This window comes from Coregonus clupeaformis, chromosome 28 (assembly GCF_020615455.1).
Source record: "Coregonus clupeaformis isolate EN_2021a chromosome 28, ASM2061545v1, whole genome shotgun sequence".
Classification (NCBI taxonomy): Eukaryota; Metazoa; Chordata; class Actinopteri; order Salmoniformes; family Salmonidae; genus Coregonus; species Coregonus clupeaformis.
The window spans coordinates 180,404-204,925 of record NC_059219.1 but is presented as its reverse complement, the minus strand read 5'-3'; the positions used below and the strand labels follow the sequence as shown (position 1 = coordinate 204,925).

Here is a 24,522-nt window from a genome sequence, read left to right as displayed (position 1 = left end):
ATTGTATTTTTAAATCTGCAAAAGGAAAACCTACAGCAGCAACCAACCATAGAAATATATTCCATAGATGGCTGTTCCCATTCAAATCAGGACTGTCAGCCATTGCTAGTACCCATGAGTTTAACAGTCAAATTGCCAGGGTAAGAGGTTCCAAAACCCTTCTATGGATTATAAATCTATGGCCACAACGCAACAAGCTGTAACATATATTTGGCGCATATGCTGCCCAAGCTGTGGCCTTTCCGACTATAGGCATACCGGTAACTGCCTAAATAAAGGAAACACTTTAAGTAAAGGAGGTATACAAAGTATATTTTATGGTGTGGGGTGCAGTTTCCTGGCATGGTTTAGGTCCACTTGTAGAATCTATGCCAAGGCGCATTGAAGCTGTTCTGGCAGCTTGTGGTTGCCTAACACCCCTATTAGACACTTTATGTATGTGTGAGCTCCTGTGCTGGATTTGAAAAACGTTTTTTTTTTTTTTTTTGCCTCTCTCTTTATTATGCAGTTAATTTTTTTAATTAGTCAGTTCCCCAATCAAGGCAGGGCCCCCAAGTTACCCATGTGGGCCCCCTACCTCCTCTCCTCCCCCCATCTGACGATTAACAGAGCGGCAGCAGGTTGTCTACACTCATTGAGAGCGGGCTCCTGAGTCCTCTCATGGTTGCAGTAAAAAAAATACTCAATATATACATATACTGTATAATATATACTGTATATATTTCCTTATTTCTTTTTTAAAAACTGCCTATTGGGCCCCCCACGGGCCTGGGTCTGGGGGCTTCAGCCCCAGTAAGCCCCTGCATTAATCCTGCCATGAATGGATATGTGTGTTTTGTTTTGATATACAAATAAAACTTGTGACAGTTGTCATTGATAACAGCTTTGAGAATGTGGACACTGTTCATGCCAAGGGTTGGTTTCAGTCCTGGTCAAGGCCTGTTTTGTTAACGTTACAACTTTGAGACTATGAGAGAAGACTATAGTGCTAAATAAATACTGTAGAGTTCATAACCTCAGCAAAAAAAGAAATGTCCTCTCACTGTCAACTGCGTTTATTTTCAGCAAACTTAACATGTGTAAATATTTGTATGAACATAACAAGACTCAACAACTGAGACATAAACTGAACAAGTTCCACAGACATGTGACTAACAGAAATTGAATAATGTGTCACATCTTCTGAGCCCAATTTAGCCGTGCATGACCCGTGGGAGTGTGTATTCTCGCTGGTGCCACACAGTCATCGAACCGAGTCTGGAAGTGTCTCACACACACAACCATATGCAAACACGCACACACACACACACACACACACAAACACGTCACAAGAGTTTCCATCTCCAATTGCAATTACGACAGTGTTGTCATGTCACACAGTGTTACCAAGGCAGTCGCTCCCACGGGGCATGAGACTAGGTCCTGTCAGTCTACTGTTTGTCTATGATACTGTGTGTTAATAATCTGAAGGGGTCTCACAGACACACATAAACTCAGCAAAAAAAGAAACGTCAACTGCATTTATTTTAAGCAAACTTAACATTGGTAAATATTTGTATGAACATAAGATTCACCAACTGAGACATAAACTGAACAAGTTACAAAGACATGTGACTAACAGAAATTGAATAATGTGTCCCTGAACAAAGGGGGGGTCAGTATCTGGTCTGGCCACCAGCTGCATTAAGTACTGCAGTGCATCTCCTCCTCATGGACTGCACCAGATTTGCCAGTTCTTGCTGTGAGATGTTACCCCACTCTTCCACCAAGGCACCTGCAAGTTCCCAGACATTTCTTGGGGGAATGGCCCTAGCCCTCACCCTCCATTCCAACAGGTCCCAGACGTGCTCAATGGGATTGAGATCTGGGCTCTTCGCTGGCCATGGCAGAACACTGACATTCCTGTCTTGCAGGAAATCATGCACAGAACGAGCAGTATGGGTGGTGGCATTGTCATGCTGGAGGGTCATGTCAGGATGAGCCTGCAGGAAGTGTACCACATGAGGGAGGAGGATGTCTTCCCTGTAACGCACAGCGTTGAGATTGCCTGCAATGACAACAATCTCAGTCCTATGACGCTGTGACACACCGCCCCAGACCATGACGGACCCTCCACCTCCAAATCGATCCCGCTCCAGAGTACAGGCCTCTGTGTAACGCTCATTCCTTCGACGATAAACGCAAATCCGACCATCCCCCCTGGTGAGACAAAACCGCGACTCATCAGTGAAGAGCACTTTTTGCCAGTCCTGTCTGGTCCAGCGACGGTGGGTTTGTGCCCATAAGCGACATTGTTGCCGGTGATGTCTGGTGAGGACCTGCCTTACAACAGGCCTACAAGCCCTCAGTCCAGCCTCTCTCAGCCTATTGCGAACAGTCTGAGCATTGATGGAGGGATTGTGTGTTCTGGTATAACTCGGGCAGTTGTTGTTGCCATCCTGTACCTGTCCCGCAGGTGTGATGTTCGGATGTACCGATCCTGTGCAGGTGTTGTTACACGTGGTCTGCCACTGCGAGGACGATCAGCTGTCCGTCCTGTCTCCCTGTAGCACTGTCTTAGGCGTCTCACAGTACGGACATTGCAATTTATTGCCCTGGCACATCTGCAGTCCTCATGCCTCCTTGCAGCATGCTCTGTCGTAGCCGGCCGCGACCGGGAGACCCACAATTGGCCCAGCGTCATCCAGGGTAGGGGAGGCAATGGCCGGCAGGGATGTAGCTCAGTTGGTAGAGCATGGCGTTTGCAACGCCAGGGTTGCGGGTTCGATTCCCACAGGGGGCCAGTATGAAAAAATATATATATAGTATATATATGCACTCACTAACTGTAAGTCGCTCTGGATAAGAGCGTCTGCTAAATGACTAAAAATGTAAAATGTAATGCCTAAGGCACGTTCACGCAGATGAGCAGGGACCCTGGGCATCTTTCTTTTGGTGTTTTTCAGAGTCAGTAGAAAGGCCTCTTTAGTGTCCTACGTTTTCATAACTGTGACCTTAATTGCCTGCCGTCTGTAAGCTGTTAGTGTCTTAACGACCGTTCCACAGGTGCATGTTCATTAATTGTTTATGGTTCATTGAACAAGCATGGGAAACAGTGTTTAAGCCCTTTACAATGAAGATCTGTGAAGTTATTTGGATTTTTACAAATGATCTTTGAAAGACAGGGTCCTGAAAAAGGGACATTTCTTTTTTTGCTGAGTTAAGTAGTAGTTCATAAAGGGTTCATTCATCATACCAAACTTTATTGACACTTCTTGAACAGTTGCTTTTGAGCAGTTTAACAAACAGATATCAGGCATTGCATAATTGTGACTTCAGTGAATGTCATTACAAACAAAGTGTTAACATCTACTCATATTTTGCAACAGGATTTCTAGAAGCTTCTCTTATATTAATTAGCTTTAAAATATATTATGTACAAAAGTCTACAACAGTAGATCAAAACAGTAGATCAGCGAGAGTGGGAGGGCCTGAAAGCGGCAATTTATTTCCAGACTTTGACGATGCCGTCTCTGGACGAAGTGACGATGAAGCCCTGTGTGGTCTGGAAGGTGGCGATGTCAGTGATGATGTCATGGTGGCCCACGGGGAGGGACTCGGGACCCCTGCGTGGGGTGTCCTCTGTGGCTCCACTCTTCTGTTTGCTGTGGATCTCCTGCAGGGAATGACAGGACAGGGAATGTAGGTCAATCTCTACCTGTCTGTTGTTTCTTAGTCATACAGGTTTATATAATGCTGCAAATTAATTGCTCTCCGGGGACAAAAATGATGTATTGAACACCTCATTGTAGGACCAGGTGCTTAGAGGAATACACTGAATACACCGCCGCCGTCCTATCAGGGCATACCTGTACAACCTCGGTGCCCTCGATGATCTTGCGGCTGTAGAGGACTGAGGGACAGTGCAGCGGTTCATTGGCTCCACCTGCCACGATGTAGGACCTCTCTGGGTAGGCCAAGTCCCAGAACCTGGGAATAAACACACACACACAGTATAGAAAAAAGACAACTCACAAAAAAAAAAAAAAAAGCAAACGCCATCCAACACACTTCTTGGCTAAGCCACATCGTCAAACACAAACTTAAAATGTCATCCAGTAAACATACGTGGTCAAAACTGGGTTAAATATATCAGAAGGATGGTTAGTCCAGTCAAGAGTATAGCAACCATACCTGATTCTCATGTCAGAGCCGGCTGTGAGGAGGAGGGGGTTCCCGTCTGCAGGGCTGCAGTAGATCCCATGGACACTGTGGGGGGACGGCTGCATCTCTGAGAGAGGGGGAGCAGAGCTGGCCCACAGCGTGAACTTCCTGTCCCCAGTCTCCATGTCCCACATGGATACCTCATTGTTGCCCTGGACTGCTACAAAACAGCAACAAAATACACAAATAATAGTTTGAATTGCCCCTCAAAGAAAGACCCCAAAAAGTTGAGGTTTTGTTAATAAAGATAAATAATATGATGACATCGAGTCTCACCAGCGATGACGGAGGATTGGTAGAGCGGGTGCATGAGCAGCCGTCTGATTCGTGCTCGGGCAGGGTGGGAGTGGTTTGAGATGGGGAGCTGGAACCGCATGTCCCAGCATGCCATAGTGCCGTTGCTTGTACCTGTGTGTGGAAGAATCAGAATGGGATTCAGTTGACTCCTGATAAGTGCATGTCAGATAAGTCACAACTCTGTTTAAGTACAATACAGTTTTCAGACTAAATTCATTTACATTTTTCATACACACGACATGCACCACACACGACCCACATCCACCCACGTGCTCACACCAACATCCACGTACCTAGGCAGAGCCAGCACTGGTGCATGTCCACAGTGAAGGAGGTGATAAGACCCAGTCGGAGGTCGTGGCGGAGGGTCCAGGCGTTGGAGTTGGAGCGCAAGTCCCAGCCCACCAGGGAGCCGTTCACCGTGGCGTAGGCCAGCACAGATTGGGCTCCAGAATTAAAATGGTGGACGTCCACCACGCAGCCGTCATCCTTCTGGTCCAGGAACCTGAGAGGACAGTCGATATAACAGTTACTGTGTAGTTATAACTAACTAAATATTTACACTGTGGCATCTAAATGATACGGCATGATCATGATAACTACATTATACTGCAAGTCCATTGGTGGTGGATGAGGTGAGTTTCCCCCCTTACTATGTAAAGTGCTTGGAGTACCTCAGTTCGTAGAAAAGCACTACATAATGCCAATAAATAATAATAATAATTATTATTATTATATAAACTACAGTAAATAAAACCATCTTTATGCTTCATAAACACCTGATGGGTAGTACATACCTGGTCTGAAATGGGTTAACCTTGGGTGATTTGGGAGGCTTGTTGGCCTCAATGGCCAGGAGCTGGATGGAACCGTTGTCTGAGGCAGCAGCCAGGTAATGTGACCCCTGACAGAAGGTCAACGACTTCACGTGGCCCCCGATGCGAGAGTACGTCAGCACTGACCTGTAAGACAGCATCAAAACATTCACACAGGTTGGATTGAGGCCTGTTGTTCATTACTTTTTCCATCAACGTTTTGGTCATTTATAGCAGACGCTCTTATCCAGAGTAGAGCACATCTGTGAAAAGGCGAGCTGAAGTCTGTTCCTCCTCCGACGCCTTAAACACCTACATATACAGTACCTTGAGAAAGTATTCACACCCCTTGACTTTTTCCACATTTTGTTATGATACAGCCTGAATTTAAAATGTATTAAATTAAGATTTTGTGTCACTGTCCAACACACAATACCCCATCATGTCAAAGTGGAATTCTGTTTTTAGAATTTTGTTTTAATTAATTCAAAATGAAAAGCTGAAATGTCTTGAGTGCTGATGAATATTTCTGTCTGTAATACAGCCCTTTTGTGGGGAAAAACGAATTCCAATTGGCTGGGCCTATGCCCTCCCAGGCCCACTCATGGTTGCGCCCCTGCCCAGTCATGTGAAATCCATAGATTAGGGCCTAATGAATTTATTTCAATTGACGGATTCCCTTCTATGAACGGTAACTCTCCTGGTAACGGTATTCACCTCCTATATCCTGGTAACGGTATTCACCTCCTATATCCTGGTAACGGTATGCACCTCCTATATCCTGGTAACGGTATGCACCTCCTATATCCTGGTAACGGTATGCACCTCCTATATCCTGGTAACGGTATGCACCTCCTATATCCTGGTAACGGTATTCACCTCCTATATCCTGGTAACGGTATTCACCTCCTATATCCTGGTAACGGTATTCACCTCCTATATCCTGGTAACGGTATTCACCACCTACTCAGCTAAACTAGGGTAAGTGTCCCTATTAAGCCCACCAAAATCTAAGTTTAGACATTTCTAACATATACTGCCCTAATTATTTATACAAAAAGTGGAGATAACATGAAAGATGAATCTCTCATGTGAAGTTTTACTTTAAAAAATATATACAGTGGGGGAAAAAAGTATTTAGTCAGCCACCAATTGTGCAAGTTCTCCCACTTAAAAAGATGAGAGAGGCCTGTAATTTTCATCATAGGTACACGTCAACTATGACAGACAAAATGAGAAAGAAATTTCCAGAAAATCACATTGTAGGATTTTTAATGAATTTATTTGCAAATTATGGTGGAAAATAAGTATTTGGTCAATAACAAAAGTTTCTCAATACTTTGTTATATACCCTTTGTTGGCAATGACACAGGTCAAACGTTTTCTGTAAGTCTTCACAAGGTTTTCACACACTGTTGCTGGTATTTTGGCCCATTCCTCCATGCAGATCTCCTCTAGAGCAGTGATGTTTTGGGGCTGTCGCTGGGCAACACAGACTTTCAACTCCCCTCCAAAGATTTTCTATGGGGTTGAGATCTGGAGACTGGCTAGGCCACTCCAGGACCTTGAAATGCTTCTTACGAAGCCACTCCTTCGTTGCCCGGGCGGTGTGTTTGGGATCATTGTCATGCTGATGGAAGGAGGTTTTCACTCAAAATCTCACGATACATGGCCCCATTCATTCTTTCCTTTACACGGATCAGTCGTCCTGGTCCCTTTGCAGAAAAACAGCCCCAAAGCATGATGTTTCCACCCCCATGATTCACAGTAGGTATGGTGTTCTTTGGATGCAACTCAGCATTCTTTGTCCTCCAAACACGACGAGTTGAGTTTTTACCAAAAAGTTCTATTTTGGTTTCATCTGACCATATGACATTCTCCCAATCCTCTTCTGGATCATCCAAATGCACTCTAGCAAACTTCAGACGGGCCTGGACATGTACTGGCTTAAGCAGGGGGACACGTCTGGCACTGCAGGATTTGAGTCCCTGGCGGAGTAGTGTGTTACTGATGGTAGGCTTTGTTACTTTGGTCCCAGTTCTCTGCAGGTCATTCACTAGGTCCCCCCGTATGGTTCTGGGATTTTTGCTCACCGTTCTTGTGATCATTTTGACCCCACGGGGTGAGATCTTGCGTGGAGCACCAGATCGAGGGAGATTATCAGTGGTCTTGTATGTCTTCCATTTCCTAATAATTGCTCCCACAGTTGATTTTTTCAAACCAAGCTGCTTACCTATTGCAGATTCAGTCTTTCCAGCCTGGTGCAGGTCTACAATTTTGTTTCTGGTGTCACACATTTTTTTATCTTAAAGATAAGGAAGTGGGCTTAATGGGTACACTTACACTACACCTACTCAGACAAATGCACCAATCTGGACCTACCATCACTACACACACCAGTCTGGATCTACCATCACTACACACACCAATCTGGACCTACCATCACCACACACACCAATCTGGACCTACCATCACTACACACACCAGTCTGGATCTACCATCACTACACACACCAATCTGGACCTACCATCACCACACACCAATCTGGACCTACCATCACTACACACCAATCTGGACCTACCATCACCACACACACCAATCTGGACCTACCATCACCACACACACCAATCTGGACTTACCATCACCACACACCAATCTGGACCTACCATCACTACACACCAATCTGGACCTACCATCACCACACACACCAATCTGGACCTACCATCACCACACACACCAATCTGGACCTACCATCACCACACACACCAATCTGGACCTACCATCACCACACACACCAATCTGGACCTACCATCACCACACACCAATCTGGACCTACCATCACTACACACCAATCTGGACCTACCATCACTACACACCAATCTGGACCTACCATCACCACACACACCAATCTGGACCTACCATCACCACACACCAATCTGGACCTACCATCACTACACACCAATCTGGACCTACCATCACCACACACACCAATATGGACCTACCATCACCACACACCAATCTGGACCTACCATCACCACACACACCAATCTGGACCTACCATCACCACACACACCAATCTGGACCTACCATCACCACACACACCAATCTGGACCTACCATCACCACACACCAATCTGGACCTACCATCACTACACACCAATCTGGACCTACCATCACTACACACACCAATCTGGACCTACCATCACCACACACACCAATCTGGACCTACCATCTACACACACCAATTTGGACCTACCATCACCACACACCAATCTGGACCTACCATCACTACACACACCAATATGGACCTACCATCACTCTACACACGCTGAGAAAGTCTCAAGATCCTTTGTAAGATCACTTCTAAAATATGATCCCTTCTGCCATATGCTCCCACCCCAATGATGGTCTAAGTCTACACCAGAACCACTCCTTAAAGCTGAGATCTGCATAAGGTGAAACAGTGCCACTGGTGGCCGCAGGCGCAGGCACATTTGTTATTGTTTTTGAAATGTGGAGCATCCTGCATCGTGGTAAACAAAAATCATAGTACATAATCTGCTGTTCTATCGCGCGTTCAATGACGTGCAATGAAGTCCGAGGGAAAAAAAAACGATGTTCGTTGTTTGAAGTAACGTCTTTGTTGTTGTAATACCGCGAACGGGCGTGTCAGTTTCACTGCTACGGATTCCAGCTTTAGCTAAACTGGAGCTGATCCACAGCAGGACTGAGCGTTTCGGTTGCAGCGCCATCCCAACCATGGTTCGCCTGCTGAACAGTTGATGAACATCATTTTTTTGCACTCACAATTCAGCATGTTGCTGCCACTTGTACTGTTGAAAAAAACATTCTCTCTTCTCTCTCTCATTAAACAAAAAAAAGGGGAGGCAACCACAACTACTTGATTAACTGGTTGGTTGTTGGTTACTACTTGGTTAACTGGTTGGTTGTTGATTACTACTTGGTTAACTGGTTGGTTGTTGGTTACTACTTGGTTAACTGGTTGGTTATTGGTTACTACTTGGTTAGCATACCTGGTGGTGGTGGTTTTGCCCTCCATCTTCTGGCTGTCCCAGACCTTGACGGTGCCGTCGTTGGAGGCCGTGGCGAAGATGGAGTGCTCGTCTGACACACGGATACGGTTGACAGCAGACTTGTGCTCATGGAGGTGGGCCACTAGAAGACCCTTAGGGTGCCACCCTGCAGAACAAAACAACAACACAATGTGGACGGGCCCCGACTAACCCTACTGCTTGTTGACATTTCTGCTGTGCTTAATCCAAATTGGCAAGAAACACACCGCTAGTGGTATATTCAATAATACAATGACCAAAAAAGAATCACTTGTGGAGTGATTATGGCCTAGCCTGTTGTGTCAGTGGCACTACTTTACCTGGCGGAGGCGGACGGCTCTCCCATTCAGCGCTCTCCATCATCTGCTTGGCCATGCGCTCTGCGCTGCACTGTTCCCTCTTCTGCTGCACCAGATGTTGAAGCTCCGCCTTGCACGTGTTGAGACGACGCTGGTAGGTGGAGACTGCGCCTGCAGACTGCCCCACAGGGACACCAGGGGAGGCTGTGCTCTTCCTGGTCTGAGTCCCCGCCCCTTCAGGCACCTGGTGGAGTACACAGAGATAGAAGATAGACTACCAGACTGGACCAGGCTATTAAATCAATCACTTAGTATATCAATCAATCGGTCGATCATTCAACCCTCGCGCCCCCCGCTACAGACATCATAGGTTAACCCGTTATGTACCGTCGGGGGCTGTGGTGCTGTAGCCGCTGGCTCCTGAGAGCCAAACATGCTCTTCCACTCTTCATTCATGTTTGAGTCCTGTTTGGTGTGTTTCCGTGCTGAAGCGAGAGAGAAAAAAACCAAGAAAAAGCTAAGAAACACTAGTTAAGAAGCAATCAGCTGGAGGTCAAAAGCTTGGGGACTGTTGGATTGAATAGCCATTAAGTTGAAGGGGCCTACCAATTTTCAGCTATTCCAATAAGCCATGGAGAAGGCACTACGGTTTCTAACGTCTAATGAAAATACCAATGGGAGATGGCAGGCATTAAAGGAGTTGAAGGCCAATGCAGATACAACAGGTTAAGACCACCAGACTACACGAAGCAGTTGGAGCTGGGAGATATGCTAATCACAGGACATGTTAGGGTGAGTAGTTAAATTAGTCACCAGCAGCAGTCCAACACTCCAAAAGGACAGTTCCATGCGATTGAAACATACCAGCTGCAACACACAGTCACTCTTAGCCCACGGTAAGTTATGTCAGACAAGCTACTAACAGTGTCTATGAAAAAACACTCCAAAACACCAAAGATGTTAGATGTTAATATACCTGTTATCCCTATGGCGTAGATACACAACACAATCTTTCAGTATGTGCTTGAATAAATACTTTATATTGAATACCATGGAATCTAATCTCTAGACCCATATGGGATTTAACTGGTATAGTGTTACTTAAGCAGACTAAGGGCCTTAGATCCATTGTTTACACTACTGCCAGAGAGCACACATGTCTTTTTAACAAATATTGATGCCCCTAAGGGGAGTCTGCCTGGTATGTTAACAGAACTCAAGGCCAGTCTGACATTTTATTTGATTACAGGGAAAAGGAGATGTGTATGTGCTGAACACTAACATGTACTGCTCTGTCATTGGTAGACAGCTAGAGAGGTCATGAGAAAATGTGAAAACTCTGCTTCTCCTGATGCAGTTTTACCCATCAAATGAATTAAATGTAATGAAGCGATGTGGGTAATCTGGGGGAAATGATGTCTGGATGGGATTATTTGTAATGCACATCATTACAGGCAAAACCACACCAGCAATATACCAGATGCTGTGGCGATGAAGTCTGCAAACAGATAAACGACAAGTCATTGACATCAAACATGGTGAGAATATATCAACTATAATATCAACCTATCCAATCCTTTCAGTGTCTATACACACACAAGTGTCTTAAGGCTAAGGGTCAATTTGGCTGTGTTTACACAGGCAGCCCATTTCCAATATTTTGTTTCACTAATTAGTCTTTTTACCAATCAGATTAGCTCTTTTGACAAAAATTGGCCAAAAGATCAGAATTGTGTGGTCTGTGTAAATGCAGCTTTTGGGTTTGTGTAACCATCTCTGCTATTACAGGGGTGTACTTTGACCACCAGGTGGCAGTGGCGTCCCTACCTCGCTTGTCCTCGGCCTCCTGTTTGGGTTTGACCAGGTCCACCTGACGTCCCATGATGCCCAGCGTGGCCAGGTCAATGACCCCACTCTGGACCGCCTCCCCCAGGTGGCTCTGGTCTCCCATGTTGGCCTTGGCCTTGTTGGACTTGAGCATGAAGTCCTTCAGTGCTAGCAGCTTGTCCTCTTCAGCCTCCGTCATCCCCTAGAATAATCAATTATCATCATCATCATCATCGTTGATCATCATCATAACAATAATGGTCAAAAGTTGTGCATTATATGGAGAACATACATTTCCCATCCATGTCACATCGAGACACATCACCCCCGCCCTCTGACCTGCGAGAGCAGTTTCTTAAGCAGCTGGGCGATGGCGGGGTCCTCCGGAATGGGGCATTCTGGGAGTGAGCCGCTGCGCTTCTTCTGCCGCAGCAGCAGGTGGCGGAAGAGGCTGCCGATGTCTTTGGAGCGCAGGGAGTAGTCGAAGATGGAGCGGCTCACTGGCTCCTTCAGCACACTCAGCAGCACTATCTCTTTATCAATCTGAGAGGAAACAGCCTAATTTAACACAGAATAGCACAGTACAGCACACCATAACCTAGCATAGCACAGTTCAAATCAAATCAAATTTTATTGGTCACATGCGCCGAATACAACAGGTGCAGACATTACAGTGAAATGCTTACTTACAGCCCTTAACCAACAGTGCATTTATTTTTAAAATAAAACAACAACAAAAAAGTGTTGAGAAAAAAAAAACTTGTTCTCAACTGGCTTACCTGGTTATATAAAAGGTGAAATAAAATAAAACAACAACAAAAAAAGTGTTGAGAAAAAAAAGAGCAGAAGTAAAATAAAGTGACAGTAGGGAGGCTATATATACAGGGGGGTACCGTTGCAGAGTCAATGTGCGGGGGCACCGGCTAGTTGAGGTAGTTGAGGTAATATGTACATGTGGGTAGAGTTAAAGTGACTATGCATAAATACTTAACAGAGTAGCAGCAGCGTAAAAAGGATGGGGTGGGGGGGGCAGTGCAAATAGTCCGGGTAGCCATGATTAGCTGTTCAGGAGTCTTATGGCTTGGGGGTAGAAGCTGTTGAGAAGTATTTTGGACCTAGACTTGGCACTCCGGTACCGCTTGCCGTGCGGTAGCAGAGAGAACAGTCTATGACTAGGGTGGCTGGAGTCTTTGACAATTTTGAGGGCCTTCCTCTGACACCGCCTGGTATAGAGGTCCTGGATGGCAGGAAGCTTTGCCCCAGTGATGTACTGGGCCGTACGCACTACCCTCTGTAGTGCCTTGCGGTCGGAGGCCAAGCAGTTGCCATACCAGGCGGTGATGCAACCAGTCAGGATGCTCTCGATGGTGCAGCTGTAGAATTTTTTGAGGATCTGAGGACCCATGCCAAATCTTTTTAGTCTCCTGAGGGGGAATAGGCTTTGTCGTGCCCTCTTCACGACTGTCTTGGTGTGTTTGGACCATGATAGTTCGTTGGTGATGTGGACACCAAGGAACTTGAAGCTCTCAACCTGTTCCACTACAGCCCCGTCGATGAGAATGGGGGCGTGCTCAGTCCTCTTTTTTTTCCTGTAGTCCACAATCATCTCCTTTGTCTTGGTCACGTTGAGGGAGAGGTTGTTGTCCTGGCACCACACGGCCAGATCTCTGACCTCCTCCCTATAGGCTGTCTCATCGTTGTCGGGTGATCAGGCCTACCACTGTTGTGTCGTCGGCAAACTTAATGATGGTGTTGGAGTCGTGCCTGGCCATGCAGTCATGGGTGAACAGAGAGTACAGGAGGGGACTGAGCACGCACCCCTGAGGGGCCCCCGTGTTGAGGATCAGTGTGGCAGATGTGTTGTTACCTACCCTTACCACCTGGGGGCGGCCCGTCAGGAAGTCCAGGATCCAGTTGCAGAGGGAGGTGTTTAGTCCCAGGATCCTTAGCTTAGTGATGAGCTTAGAGGGCACTATGGTGTTGAATGCTGAGCTGTAGTCAATGAATAGCATTCTCACGTAGGTGTTGCTCTTGTCCAGGTGGGAAAGGGCAGTGTGGAGTGCGATAGAGATTGCATCATCTGTGGATCTGTTGGGGCGGTATGCAAATTGGAGTGGGTCTAGGGTTTCTGGGATAATGCTGTTGATGTGAGCCATGACCAGCCTTTCAAAGCACTTCATGGCTACAGACGTCAGTGCTACGGGTCGGTAGTCATTTAGGCAGGTTATCTTAGAGTCCTTGGGCACAGGGACTATGGTGGTCTGCTTGAAACATGTTGGTATTACAGACTCAGTCAGGGACATGTTGAAAATGTCAGTGAAGACACTTGCCAGTTGGTCAGCACATGCTCGGAGTACACGTCCTGGTAGTCCGTCTGGCCCTGCGGCCTTGTGAATGTTGACCTGCTTAAAAGTCTTACTCACATCGGCTACGGAGAGCGTGATCACATAGTCATCCGGAACAGCTGGTGCTCTCATGCATGCTTCAGTGTTGCTTGCCTCGAAGCGAGCATAGAAGTGGTTCAGCACACCATAACCTAGCATAGCACAGTTCAGCACACCATAACATAGCATAGCACAGTTCAGCACACCATAACATAGCATAGCACAGTTCAGCACACCATAACATAGCATAGCACCGTACAGCACACCATAACATAGCACAGTTTAACATAATTTAATACGAGTCTGGGAGATTCTTTCAATGTGTTACACATGAAGATGGTAAGTGAGCGTGTGTAGAAGTCCTACCTGTATGATGGGCTGGGTGATGAAGGGGTTGAGGTGAGGCATCAGTTTGCAGTAGACGTCTGCTATGTTGAGGTGCTGGGCCACCACAGTGATGAAGCCCACCGCCCCGTAGCGGATCCACAGGTTGGGGTGGCACAGGAATGGGGCTTTTCAAAATAAGGGGGGAAAAGTTAATCACAAAAAGTGCCTTTTTTACATGGCCAAATAGTAATAACACTCTCCTTCCACTGCCGTCTTTAAGCCCCTCTCTACCCTCTCTCACCAATGTCACTGACAAACTCGTAGATGTGTGGTTTCTGCAGCAGGCCCAGCTGGCACATGCAGGTGAGAGCGTTGAGGGCCTTGTAGATGACAAACTCCTCCGCGTCACTCAGACCCTGCTGCAGGAGGGGCTTCAGGATGGACGAGCTCTGCCAGCCCACGTACGCCGCCACACCTGGAGGAAATGGAGAGATAGGGAGAGAGAGAGAGGGAGAGATGGAAAGAGAGGGAGAGAGAGAGAGGGAGAGATGGAAAGAGAGGGAGAGAGAGAGAGGGAGAGAGGGAAAGAGAGGGAGAGAGAGAGATGGAAAGAGAGGGAGAGAGGGAGAGATGGAAAGAGAGGGAGAGAGAGAGATGGAAAGAGAGGGAGAGAGGGAGAGATGGAAAGAGAGGGAGAGAGAGAGGGAGAGATGGAAAGAGAGGGAGAGAGAGAGAGAGAGATGGAAAGAGAGGGAGAGAGAGATGGAAAGAGAGGGAGAGAGAGATGGAAAGAGAGGGAGAGAGAGAGATGTAAAGAGAGGGAGAGAGAGAGATGTAAAGAGAGGGAGAGAGAGATGTAAAGAGAGGGAGAGAGAGAGATGTAAAGAGAGGGAGAGAGAGAGAGGGAGAGATGTAAAGAGAGGGAGAGAGAGAGGGAGAGATGTAGAGAGGGAGAGAGAGTAAAAGAGAAAAGTAAAAGACAGAGACCAAGAGGGAGGGGGGAGGCAGAAGAGAGCGCAAATAGAAAGACAGGGGTCAATGGAGAGAAAATACATTCTATGTCTGTATCTATGAGACTTCCTGCATGTACACATCCAGCTTTTATCCATTAGCGTATTTGAGTGACTAAGTGTGGGCACCGTGTCTGTGGCACAGTCCTGCCCCTTACCCACGATGCTGTCGAAGAAGGCTCCCCGGAGGTGCCAGTCATTCTTGTCATTCAGGAAGGTGATCATGTGGGACAGGAGCACGTCGTTGGCCTTCTGCCGGCCGAAGAACACGCAGAGCCGCGTGATGCCGTTCTCCATCAGAGACTGCTTGACGATGTTCTCTGAGTCGCTCAGTAACGTAACCACCTTCTGCTGTACCATCTCATGCAGCGCCTGCAGCTCTGTCAGGAGGAACAGGAAGTCAGAACAGAATATAATTTTTCCAAGGGAGCTCTACCTCCGAGCTGATATTTGAGAGAGAGGAGGCCTTAAAATTACCAGAGTCGTAGTTCTCGTTGGGATGGAGGGTGTCCTCTGTGTCCTCTCCGTTCAAGTCGTGCTCCATATTCAGGTTATTCTCCTGAACAAGCTCTAAAAACCGCAAAGCTGTCTCAGCCAGGTGGGCTATGTTCTCTGAGAAAAGGAGAGGGGGGAATGACTAGGCATTACAAACAACATAAACACTGTCAACCTTTGGACTATTAGGTGTGTAATCACATTTAGAGCGACCCGTAGTCATTGTCAACCCAACTGACCTGCGTATGCCAGCCTGACGATGGTGGCATCGTCCTGCGCCAGGTGGGCAATGCCCGGCAGGATGTACTCGGGGTAGATGTTGACATCGTTACGGGGAACCTCCTTCACCAGTGCCAGCACCTTGGCTAGGGTGTGCACAGCCTGGGCCCTAACCCGCGGCGCCGGGTCGCTGCAGAAGTGCAGCAGGTATGGCGTGATGCGGTCCAGCAGCGTCTCCACCCTAAGGCGGCCCGCCAGATGCAGCACCAGCTCCAGAGCCGCCAGCTTGGAGTCACAGGAACGCAGCGTCTGGAGGCAGGAGGTGATGACAGACACCAGCACCACCAGGCCCTGCTCCTCCTTGGCCGACACCACACCCGACTCCTGGTCCCCCTTCTCACGCTTCTCCGAGGACCCGCCTGGCCCTCCCCCGCGGAGGTTATGGAGGATGTTGTCCAGGTCCTTGCGGATGACCAGCACACGCTCGTCTGCCGACTGGAAGGTCTCCTTGGCAAACTGGGCCATGTAGGGCTGCAGGAAGGTGTAGAAGATGTCTGGGAAGGCATTACCTCTCTGCTGCTTCAGGTACTCCTCCGCAGTTAGACGCTTCTCCGGCTCCCGCTGCACCATCTGGGCCACCTAGGAGGTGAAAAGAGAGTTTTGGTGGTTACCAGGAGACAGCGGTACACTTAAGAATTGGTGCTCAGGATGAATTTAGTATTTCACAAGAACGTCTTCATCTACAAACAAAACATATTGACTATTACTAGCTCTCTGATGTAACGGTCTTCTATTTTCATGAGAACGTGCTCTGTCTGGAAGTGTCCTTTGCGATACGCCAGAAGTTGGGAGAGATCGAACAGTGGTACTCCCTCTGTGAAGAGTTCTGCGATCACACAACCTGAAAAACACATGAAATAACAGTCAGGGAAGGGGAATGTACATTAGATGATTAAACACTCAATGTCGAACCTACAACTACTAGTAAATTGGACGAGTCCATGGCATCCACCTATCTCTCTCTATTGCCCCTGAACAGAAAATATCTATATGTTTCAGCTATGAAAGTTACCTGCTGAGAAGATATCCATGACCTGTTTGAGCTCTCCCCTGCTCCTCTGGCTGTTGCTGGTGAGGTCCACCAGAGGGGTATTCTGGTCACTGTCTGTGGTGAACATACTCCCATCCACAAACCTCTCGGGGGCGATGTAACATGTCCTCCGTCGAGATGTGTCAAAGAAGTAATTAAAGTCAGCTGGGTTGTCCTCGGGCAGATAGGTGGGCTTGAAGCTGGCAAAGTCTGTGAGCAGCACCCAGTTCCAGCTGGTCACCATCACATTCTCGGTCTTAATGTCACCGTGGCGCACGCCCGATTTGTGCGCCTGGTCTACGGCGGTGAGGATCTGGAAGGCTAGCCAGCGCTTCTCTACATTGTTGAGGAAGGGTCGCGTGCTGATGCGATCATACAAGTTGTCCCGGACGTACTGGCGGAAGAGGATGGCTGCTTTCTCAGTGAGGGAGGCCTTCTGGAAGGGCAGGCAGTTCTGGCAGGAATGTAGTCTGATCTTTAGCTCCTCCAGCTCCTGCTTGTAGCTGGTGAGAGGTAGAGATGGGTCCTGGATGGCAAACACCTTCACCACCACCAGGCCTTCCCTGTGCTTGGCGCGTGCCACCTTGAAGAAGCGCGTGCTGCCCAGGCTCTTGTCATACTCGTGATCATGGATATCAGAGAAGTAGCTGTCGACAGATAGGATCTGGGCGGGAGCGATCCCTGCCAGCTGATTCCCCATGGTTCTGATACACTCTGACCCGGGTCCTGGGTTGACATAGACATGAACAGTCAAAAGTTTGCCAAAATAAGAATTGTAACAGTTCGCGGATGGCTATCAGATCAGCCAATACAACCTAACATAATTTCCTACCTATTGCATAATTAAGCAATAATGCCCGATGGGGTGTGGTATATGGGCAATATACCATGGCTAAGGGCTGTTCTTAAGCACGACACAATGCGGAGTGCCTGGATACAGCCCTTAGCCGTGGTATATTGGCCATATACCACAAACCCCCGAGGTGCCTTATTGCTATTATAAACTGGTTACAAACGTAATTAGAGCAGCAAAAATAAATGTTTTGTCATACCCGTGGTATATGGTCTCATATAACACGGCTTTCATTGTAAATGTCATGGTATAAGGTCTCACATACACACGGCAGAATGCTGTTTTAGCCAATCAGCATCCAGTATCCAAACTACCCGGCTTATAATTAAGCAATAAACCTAGCCGGGAAACCCTCCCCATACAATAAAGCCATGTATGACAAATCATGTACTAAATAAAGCTTTCTGAAGCAGCGAGGATTTGCAACACAATTGCAGAGAGCAATCACAGAGGTGGGCTATCAACAACGGAATGTCTAAATGTAAATAACATAGCTAGGTAAACACTAACTGTGCCTACAAATTGTTATCTAGTTAGCTGTTTTCAAACTCGTTTAGTGCTACTTACTCTGCCATGAAAATTGGGTCATATGCATTGCTTCATCATGTGAGGACCGTACACTGTGATGATGACAGTGCAATAACTTACCATTGTTACATGAATATGTCAGTTTCCTAAACAAAGAAAAACAATACATAACAACCGAAAAGTACATGCAGTTTTATATACTTACAATACAAATCGAACATAAAATGCACGTGACGTTGATGAAATTACAGTGCAGGGTATTGTTTACCAGATGGTTGAGATGCGGCGTAGTATTGTTCGGCTTCGTAGCTAGTTAGCATCTAGCTAACTCAATCGGTTCTAATATGTCATTCCCATGCATTTTGCTAAGACGACTCCATTTGAGAAAAATATAAATTGTGCGTCGAGATGTAGCTTGTTCTGTTGGTTCAGTTGACAGCTGAAGGAAAGTAACATTTCCTGTAAAATCCTGTAAGAAAAAAAAAAAAAAAAAAAAGATAATATCCCTCCGCAGAATGCACACACACATAAACAAACGTCACTTCCGGTTCTAGGTTTCACTTTTTATAAAACACAAAGTAGATGTGAAAGCAATATCTGAGATGCCTACATGTTTTTTTTTTTTTTGCTTTCGTCTGTGAAGTTACCTGATGTCAATGAACGAGATGAAGGGACGAGGAGAGGAACTGTTTTAGATTATTAAAATACAGCTCTACGCTTCTAGCGTGCTGACCTCACCGGTGACAGTCCGTCAGAGAGAAGCGACAGTGGATTTCACGGAAGATGCTGAAGAAACGGGAGCTGCTGGTAAGTTTCCGGATTTCTGAACGTTATATTCATATTATAATATATTTACAACATAGTATATACCCAAGAGTAAGTTGTATTTAGATATAAAAGCATGTGTTGACAATGGTTTTGTTCAACAAGGACAGTGGGGGGAGCTGGCGCAAGGGAAAGACAGTGTAGCTAGCTACAGCAGTATAATGTTACACAGTCGAGAGCTCCATGATCACGGGAGGTGAGCGTAGTGTTTTGTCGGTAGAAATACTGTTTACGTGACATGTATAAATTGCTGTCATACAGGATAGTTGTTTGTTGTCACAGCGAACTTTGAGATGGTTCAGGGATACATATGCAGCTTCATGTAAAAGTCAGAACAACAAAACCAACAATACCTAGCTAGCTTGCAGTGTGCTATAACCCAACAACCATATCCTCATAGCTAGCTATGACGATTATGTAAAGTAACGTTAGCGTTATATTTCCCCGGCAGGCCCACTGCCCAATTTATTGGTGTCGTTTTCCAGTACCACGGAACCGCGATGTTACTAACCCACTGGTGATACTACCTCAAATACACCAATCGGTTTTTTTCTTATAAAGTAAAAAAACCCATTTGCAAGCAACTAAGCAGCATGTTGAATTTTGCTGATCAATAAAAAGTGGCAATGTAATAGTAGGTTGAGCAATGACCTAGATAGCACAACCCGCACTAACCACGAGGGTGTAGCTTTGGCTAAGCCTTGTTGTACACTGCTCAAAAAAATTAAGTGAACACTTAAACAACACAATGTAACTCCAAGTCAATCACACTTCTGTGAAATCAAACTGTCCACTTAGGAAGCAACACTGATTGACAATAAATTTCACATGCTGTTGTGCAAATGGAATAGACAACAGGTGGAAATTATAGGCAATTAGCAAGACACCCCCAATAAAGAAGTGGTTCTGCAGGTGGTGACCACAGACCACTTCTCAGTTCCTATGCTTCCTGGCTGATGTTTTGGTCACTTTTGAATGCTGGCGGTGCTTTCACTCTAGTGGTAGCATGAGACGGAGTCTACAACCCACACAAGTGGCTCAGGTAGTGCAGCTCATCCAGGATGGCACATCAATGCGAGCTGTGGCAAGAAGGTTTGCTGTGTCTGTCAGCGTAGTGTCCAGAGCATGGAGGCGCTTCCAGGAGACAGGCCAGTACATCAGGAGACGTGGAGGAGGCCGTAGGGAGGGCAACAACCCAGCAGCAGGACCTCTACCTCCGCCTTTGTGCAAGGAGGAGCAGGAGGAGCACTGCCAGAGCCCTGCAAAATGACCTCCAGCAGGCCACAAATGTGCATGTGTCTGCTCAAACGGTCAGAAACAGACTCCATGAGGGTGGTATGAGGGCCCGACGTCCACAGGTGGGGGTTGTGCTTACAGCCCAACACCGTGCAGGACGTTTAGCATTTGCCAGAGAACACCAAGATTGGCAAATTCGCCACTGGCGCCCTGTGCTCTCGCAGGTTCACACTGAGCACAGGTGACAGACGTGACAGAGTCTGGAGACGCCGTGGAGAACGTTCTGCTGCCTGCAACATCCTCCAGCATGACCGGTTTGGCGGTGGGTCAGTCATGGTGTTAGAGACGATTTGGGCATATTTTGTATAAAAGACTGAACATACTGAGCTCCATGTACATTTGTGTAAATATATTAAATATTAATGTATATGATGAAATATTAGGTATGTACCTTTATGATTTATTTACCGGATTGAGATATATTCATTTGTTATTAGTGTAACTCAGTTTTTGGCCCCCCCTCTTGCCCATTCATTGTACTGTGTTAATTGTGTTAGTATAAAGGCAGGAAGTTGGGCCTTCGGGGGAGGAGTCCTTGCTAGATGCGGGAGCGGTATAGTTTTTGACCATATAGACATACAGAAATACAGACAGACAGGTCATATTATATTATGTATTTGCATTTCAAGTAATCTCTGCTTTAAGTTGATTGGAGAATACCTTTTTGTTAGATAAGAAGAATAAACATTTTTTGTTGCACTATATCCCTGGATCTCATTGAATGTTTGGCCGTTTGGAAACGTTGAGTGTGGACTGTATGCGTCCGAAACAACCCCGCTTCAGGCTAGGGCAGTGGCTATGGTAAAGAGGAAAGGAAGCCACTACACATGGTGTGGGGTGGCATTTCTTTGGGGGGCCGCACAGCCCTCCATGTGCTCGCCAGAGGTAGCCTGACTGCCATTAGGTACTGAGATGAGATCCTCAGACCCCTTGTGAGACCATATGCTGGTGCGGTTGGCCCTGGGTTCCTCCTAATGCAAGACAATGCTAGACCTCATGTGGCTGGAGTGTGTCAGCAGTTCCTGCAAGAGGAAGGCATTGATAATATGGACTGGCCCGCCCGTTCCCCAGACCTGAATCCAATTGAGCACATCTGTGACATCATGTCTCGCTCCATCCACCAACGCCACGTTGCACCACAGACTGTCCAGGAGTTGGCGGATGCTTTAGTCCAGGTCTGGGAGGAGATCCCTCAGGAGACCATCCGCCACCTCATCAGGAGCATGCCCAGGCATTGTAGGGAGGTCATACAGGCACGTGGAGGCCACACACACTACTGAGCCTCATTTTGACTTGTTTTAAGGACATTACATCAAAGTTGGATCAGCCTGTAGTGTGGTTTTCCACTTTAATTTTGAGGGTGAATCCAAATCCAGACCTCCATGGTTTGATAAATTTGATTTCCATTGATAATTTTTGTGTGATTTTGTTGTCAGCACATTCAACTATGTAAAGAAAAAAGTATTTAATAAGATTATTTCATTCATTCAGATCTAGGATGTGTTGTTTAAGTGTTCCCTTTATTTTTTTGAGCAGTGTATTTGGTGTTCATTGTGTCAATTTGTTTTCGAGCATGAAGCCAAGGGGCTTGTGTGTTGTTGTTTTTGACAGGTTCATATAGTTGATTGTATTTTGTCGTCTATATTGTGCTGTCTCTGCAATTTAATTCAGGGGATTTTGGCTAGTTGACTGAATTTAATTCAGGGGATGTTAGCTAGTTGATTGAATTTAATTCACATACATAAGGGTTGCATGGGTGTATCAAGTCGTTCACAGAAAGCTCTGCCTGCTTCTCACCCAGACATAGCCTACATCAGAATGCATGGCAGTAGTGTGTGTGTGTGAGAGAGGGTAACTTGAAGTCTATCATTATGGACAAACATGCAATTCCTTCTCAGAGAGAGAGAGCCTCTGGTTTCACATAGGACCACAGAGGACCACCCATTACTACAACAGTAAATTTTTCAACTAGCATGGCTTTCAACAACCATCAGTGCATAGTAAGCCAACTGCAGACTAGACTAAGTGCTGTACGCTTCAAAATTGCCTTTACAATGCATATACATACTTTTGGGGTGCATTTAGACTGTATACTTAGCTAAACTGTGTTTATAATTAAGCCTGCACATTTAGCAACATTTCCAATGACCAGTCTGGCAATAATAGAAGTGTGAAGACATCAAAACTATGAAATAACAAATATGGAATCATGTAGTAACCAAAAAAGTGTTAAACAAATCAAAATATATTTTATATTTGAGATTCTTCGAAGTAGCCACCCTTTGCCTTGATGACAGCTTTGCACACTCTTGGCATTTTCTCAACCAGCTTCATGAGGTAGTCACCTGGAATGCATTTCAATTAACAGGTGTGCCTTGTTAAAAGTTACTTTGTGACATTTCTTTCCTTCTTAATGCGTTTGAGCCAATCAGTTGTGTTGTGACAAGGTAGGGGGGGTATACAGAAGATGGCCCTATTTGGTAAAAGACAGTCCATATTATGGCAAGAACAGCTCAATAAGCAAAGAGAAACGACAGTCCATCATTACTTTAAGACATGAAGGTCAGTCAATACGGAACATTTAAAGAACTTTGAATGTTTCTTCAAATGCAGTCGCAAAAACCATCAAGCGCTATGATGAAACTGGCTCTCATGAGGACCGCCACAGGAAAGGAAGACCCAGAGTTACCTCTGCTGCAGAGTATAAGTTAATTAGAGTTACCAGCCTCAGAAATTGCAGCCCAAATAAATGCTTCACAGAGTTAAAGTAACCGACACATCTCAATATCAACTGTTCAGAGGAGACTGCATGAATCAGGCCTTCATGGTTGAATTGCTACAAAGAAACCACTACTAAAGGACACCAATAATAAGAAGAGACTTGCTTGGGCCAAGAAACATGAGCAATGGACATTAGACCGGTGGAAATCTGTCCTTAGGTCTGATGAGTCCAAATATGAGATTTTTGGTTCCAACTGTTGTGTCTTTGTGAGACGCAGAGTAGGGGAACGGATGATCCCTGCATGTGTAGTTCCCACCGTGAAGCATGGAGGAGGAGGTGTGGTGGTGCTTTGCTGGTGACACTGTCTGTGATTTATTTAGAATTCAAGGCACACTTAACCAGCATGGCTACAACAGCATTCTGCAGCGATACGCCATCCCAGGGGATTGTGGAGGCCAGGTCATCTGATGCAGCACTCATCACTCTCCTTCTTGGTAAAATAACCCTTACACAGCCTGGAGGTGTGTTGGGTCATTGTCCTGTTGAAAAACAAATTATAGTCCCACTAAGCCCAAACCAGATGGGATGGTGTATCACTGCAGAATGCTGTGGTAGACATGCTGATTAAGTGTGCCTTGAATTCTATGTAAATCACAGACAGTGTCACCAGCAAAGCACCCCCACACCATAACACCGCCTCCTTCATGCTTTACGGTGGGAAATACACATGCGGAGATCATCCGTTCACCCACATCGTGTCTCACAAAGCCACGGCGGTTGGAACCAAAAATCTCCAATTTGGATTAATCAGACCAAAGGACACATTTCCACCGGTCTAATGTCCATTGCTCATGTTTCTTGGCCCAAGCAAGTCTCTTCTTCTTATTGGTGTTCTTTAGTAGTAGTGGTTTCTTTGCAGCAATTCGACCATGAAGGCCTGATTCCCAATCTCCTCTGAACAGTTGATGTTGAGATGTGTCTGTTACTTGAACTCTGTGAAGCATTTATTTGGGCTGCAATTTCTGAGGCTGGTAACTCTAATGAACGTATCCTCTGCAGCAGAGGTAACTCTGGGTCTTCATTCCTGTGGCGGTCCTCAAATGGCCAGTTTCACCATAGTGCTTGATGGTTTTTGCGACTGCGCTTGAAGAAACTTTCAAAGTTCTTGACATTTTCCGTATTGACTGGCCTTCATGTCTTAAAGTAATGATGGACTGTCGTTTCTCTTTGCTTATTGAGCTGTTCTTGCCATAATATGGA

The 24,522-nt window shown here is 46.2% G+C and overlaps 2 protein-coding genes across 3 annotated transcripts in view; one reads left to right on the top strand and one right to left on the bottom strand.

Moving 5' to 3' along the window:
* Positions 1-3,221: 3,221 nt before the first annotated feature.
* LOC121543270 (phosphoinositide 3-kinase regulatory subunit 4) lies at positions 3,222-18,896 on the bottom strand. Of its 2 annotated transcripts, XM_045208451.1 has the most exons (20): positions 18,625-18,896; positions 17,021-17,764; positions 16,716-16,849; positions 15,969-16,587; positions 15,712-15,846; positions 15,393-15,614; positions 14,526-14,699; positions 14,264-14,409; positions 11,853-12,056; positions 11,514-11,715; positions 11,164-11,184; positions 10,074-10,171; positions 9,708-9,930; positions 9,349-9,514; positions 5,298-5,462; positions 4,794-5,005; positions 4,480-4,611; positions 4,174-4,363; positions 3,849-3,969; positions 3,222-3,655 (listed from the first exon to the last, which is right to left on the bottom strand). In XM_045208451.1, the coding sequence occupies exons 2-20, from the start codon at positions 17,736-17,738 to the stop codon at positions 3,485-3,487; spliced, it is 4,053 nt and encodes a 1,350-aa protein (XP_045064386.1). In that variant the 5' UTR covers positions 17,739-17,764; positions 18,625-18,896; the 3' UTR covers positions 3,222-3,484. The 2 variants fall into 2 exon arrangements, with proteins under 2 accessions (XP_045064386.1, XP_045064387.1); XM_045208452.1 differs by lacking the exon at positions 11,164-11,184.
* Positions 18,897-19,027: 131 nt separating this feature from the next.
* The window catches only part of LOC123482117 (calcium-transporting ATPase type 2C member 1-like), a 49,922-nt gene continuing 44,427 nt past the window's right edge, over positions 19,028-24,522 (top strand). The window contains exon 1 of the mRNA XM_045208450.1: positions 19,028-19,226. Within this exon, the coding sequence (XP_045064385.1) occupies positions 19,203-19,226 (24 nt within the window). The 5' untranslated portion in view covers positions 19,028-19,202. The remainder of the gene's footprint in view (positions 19,227-24,522) is intronic.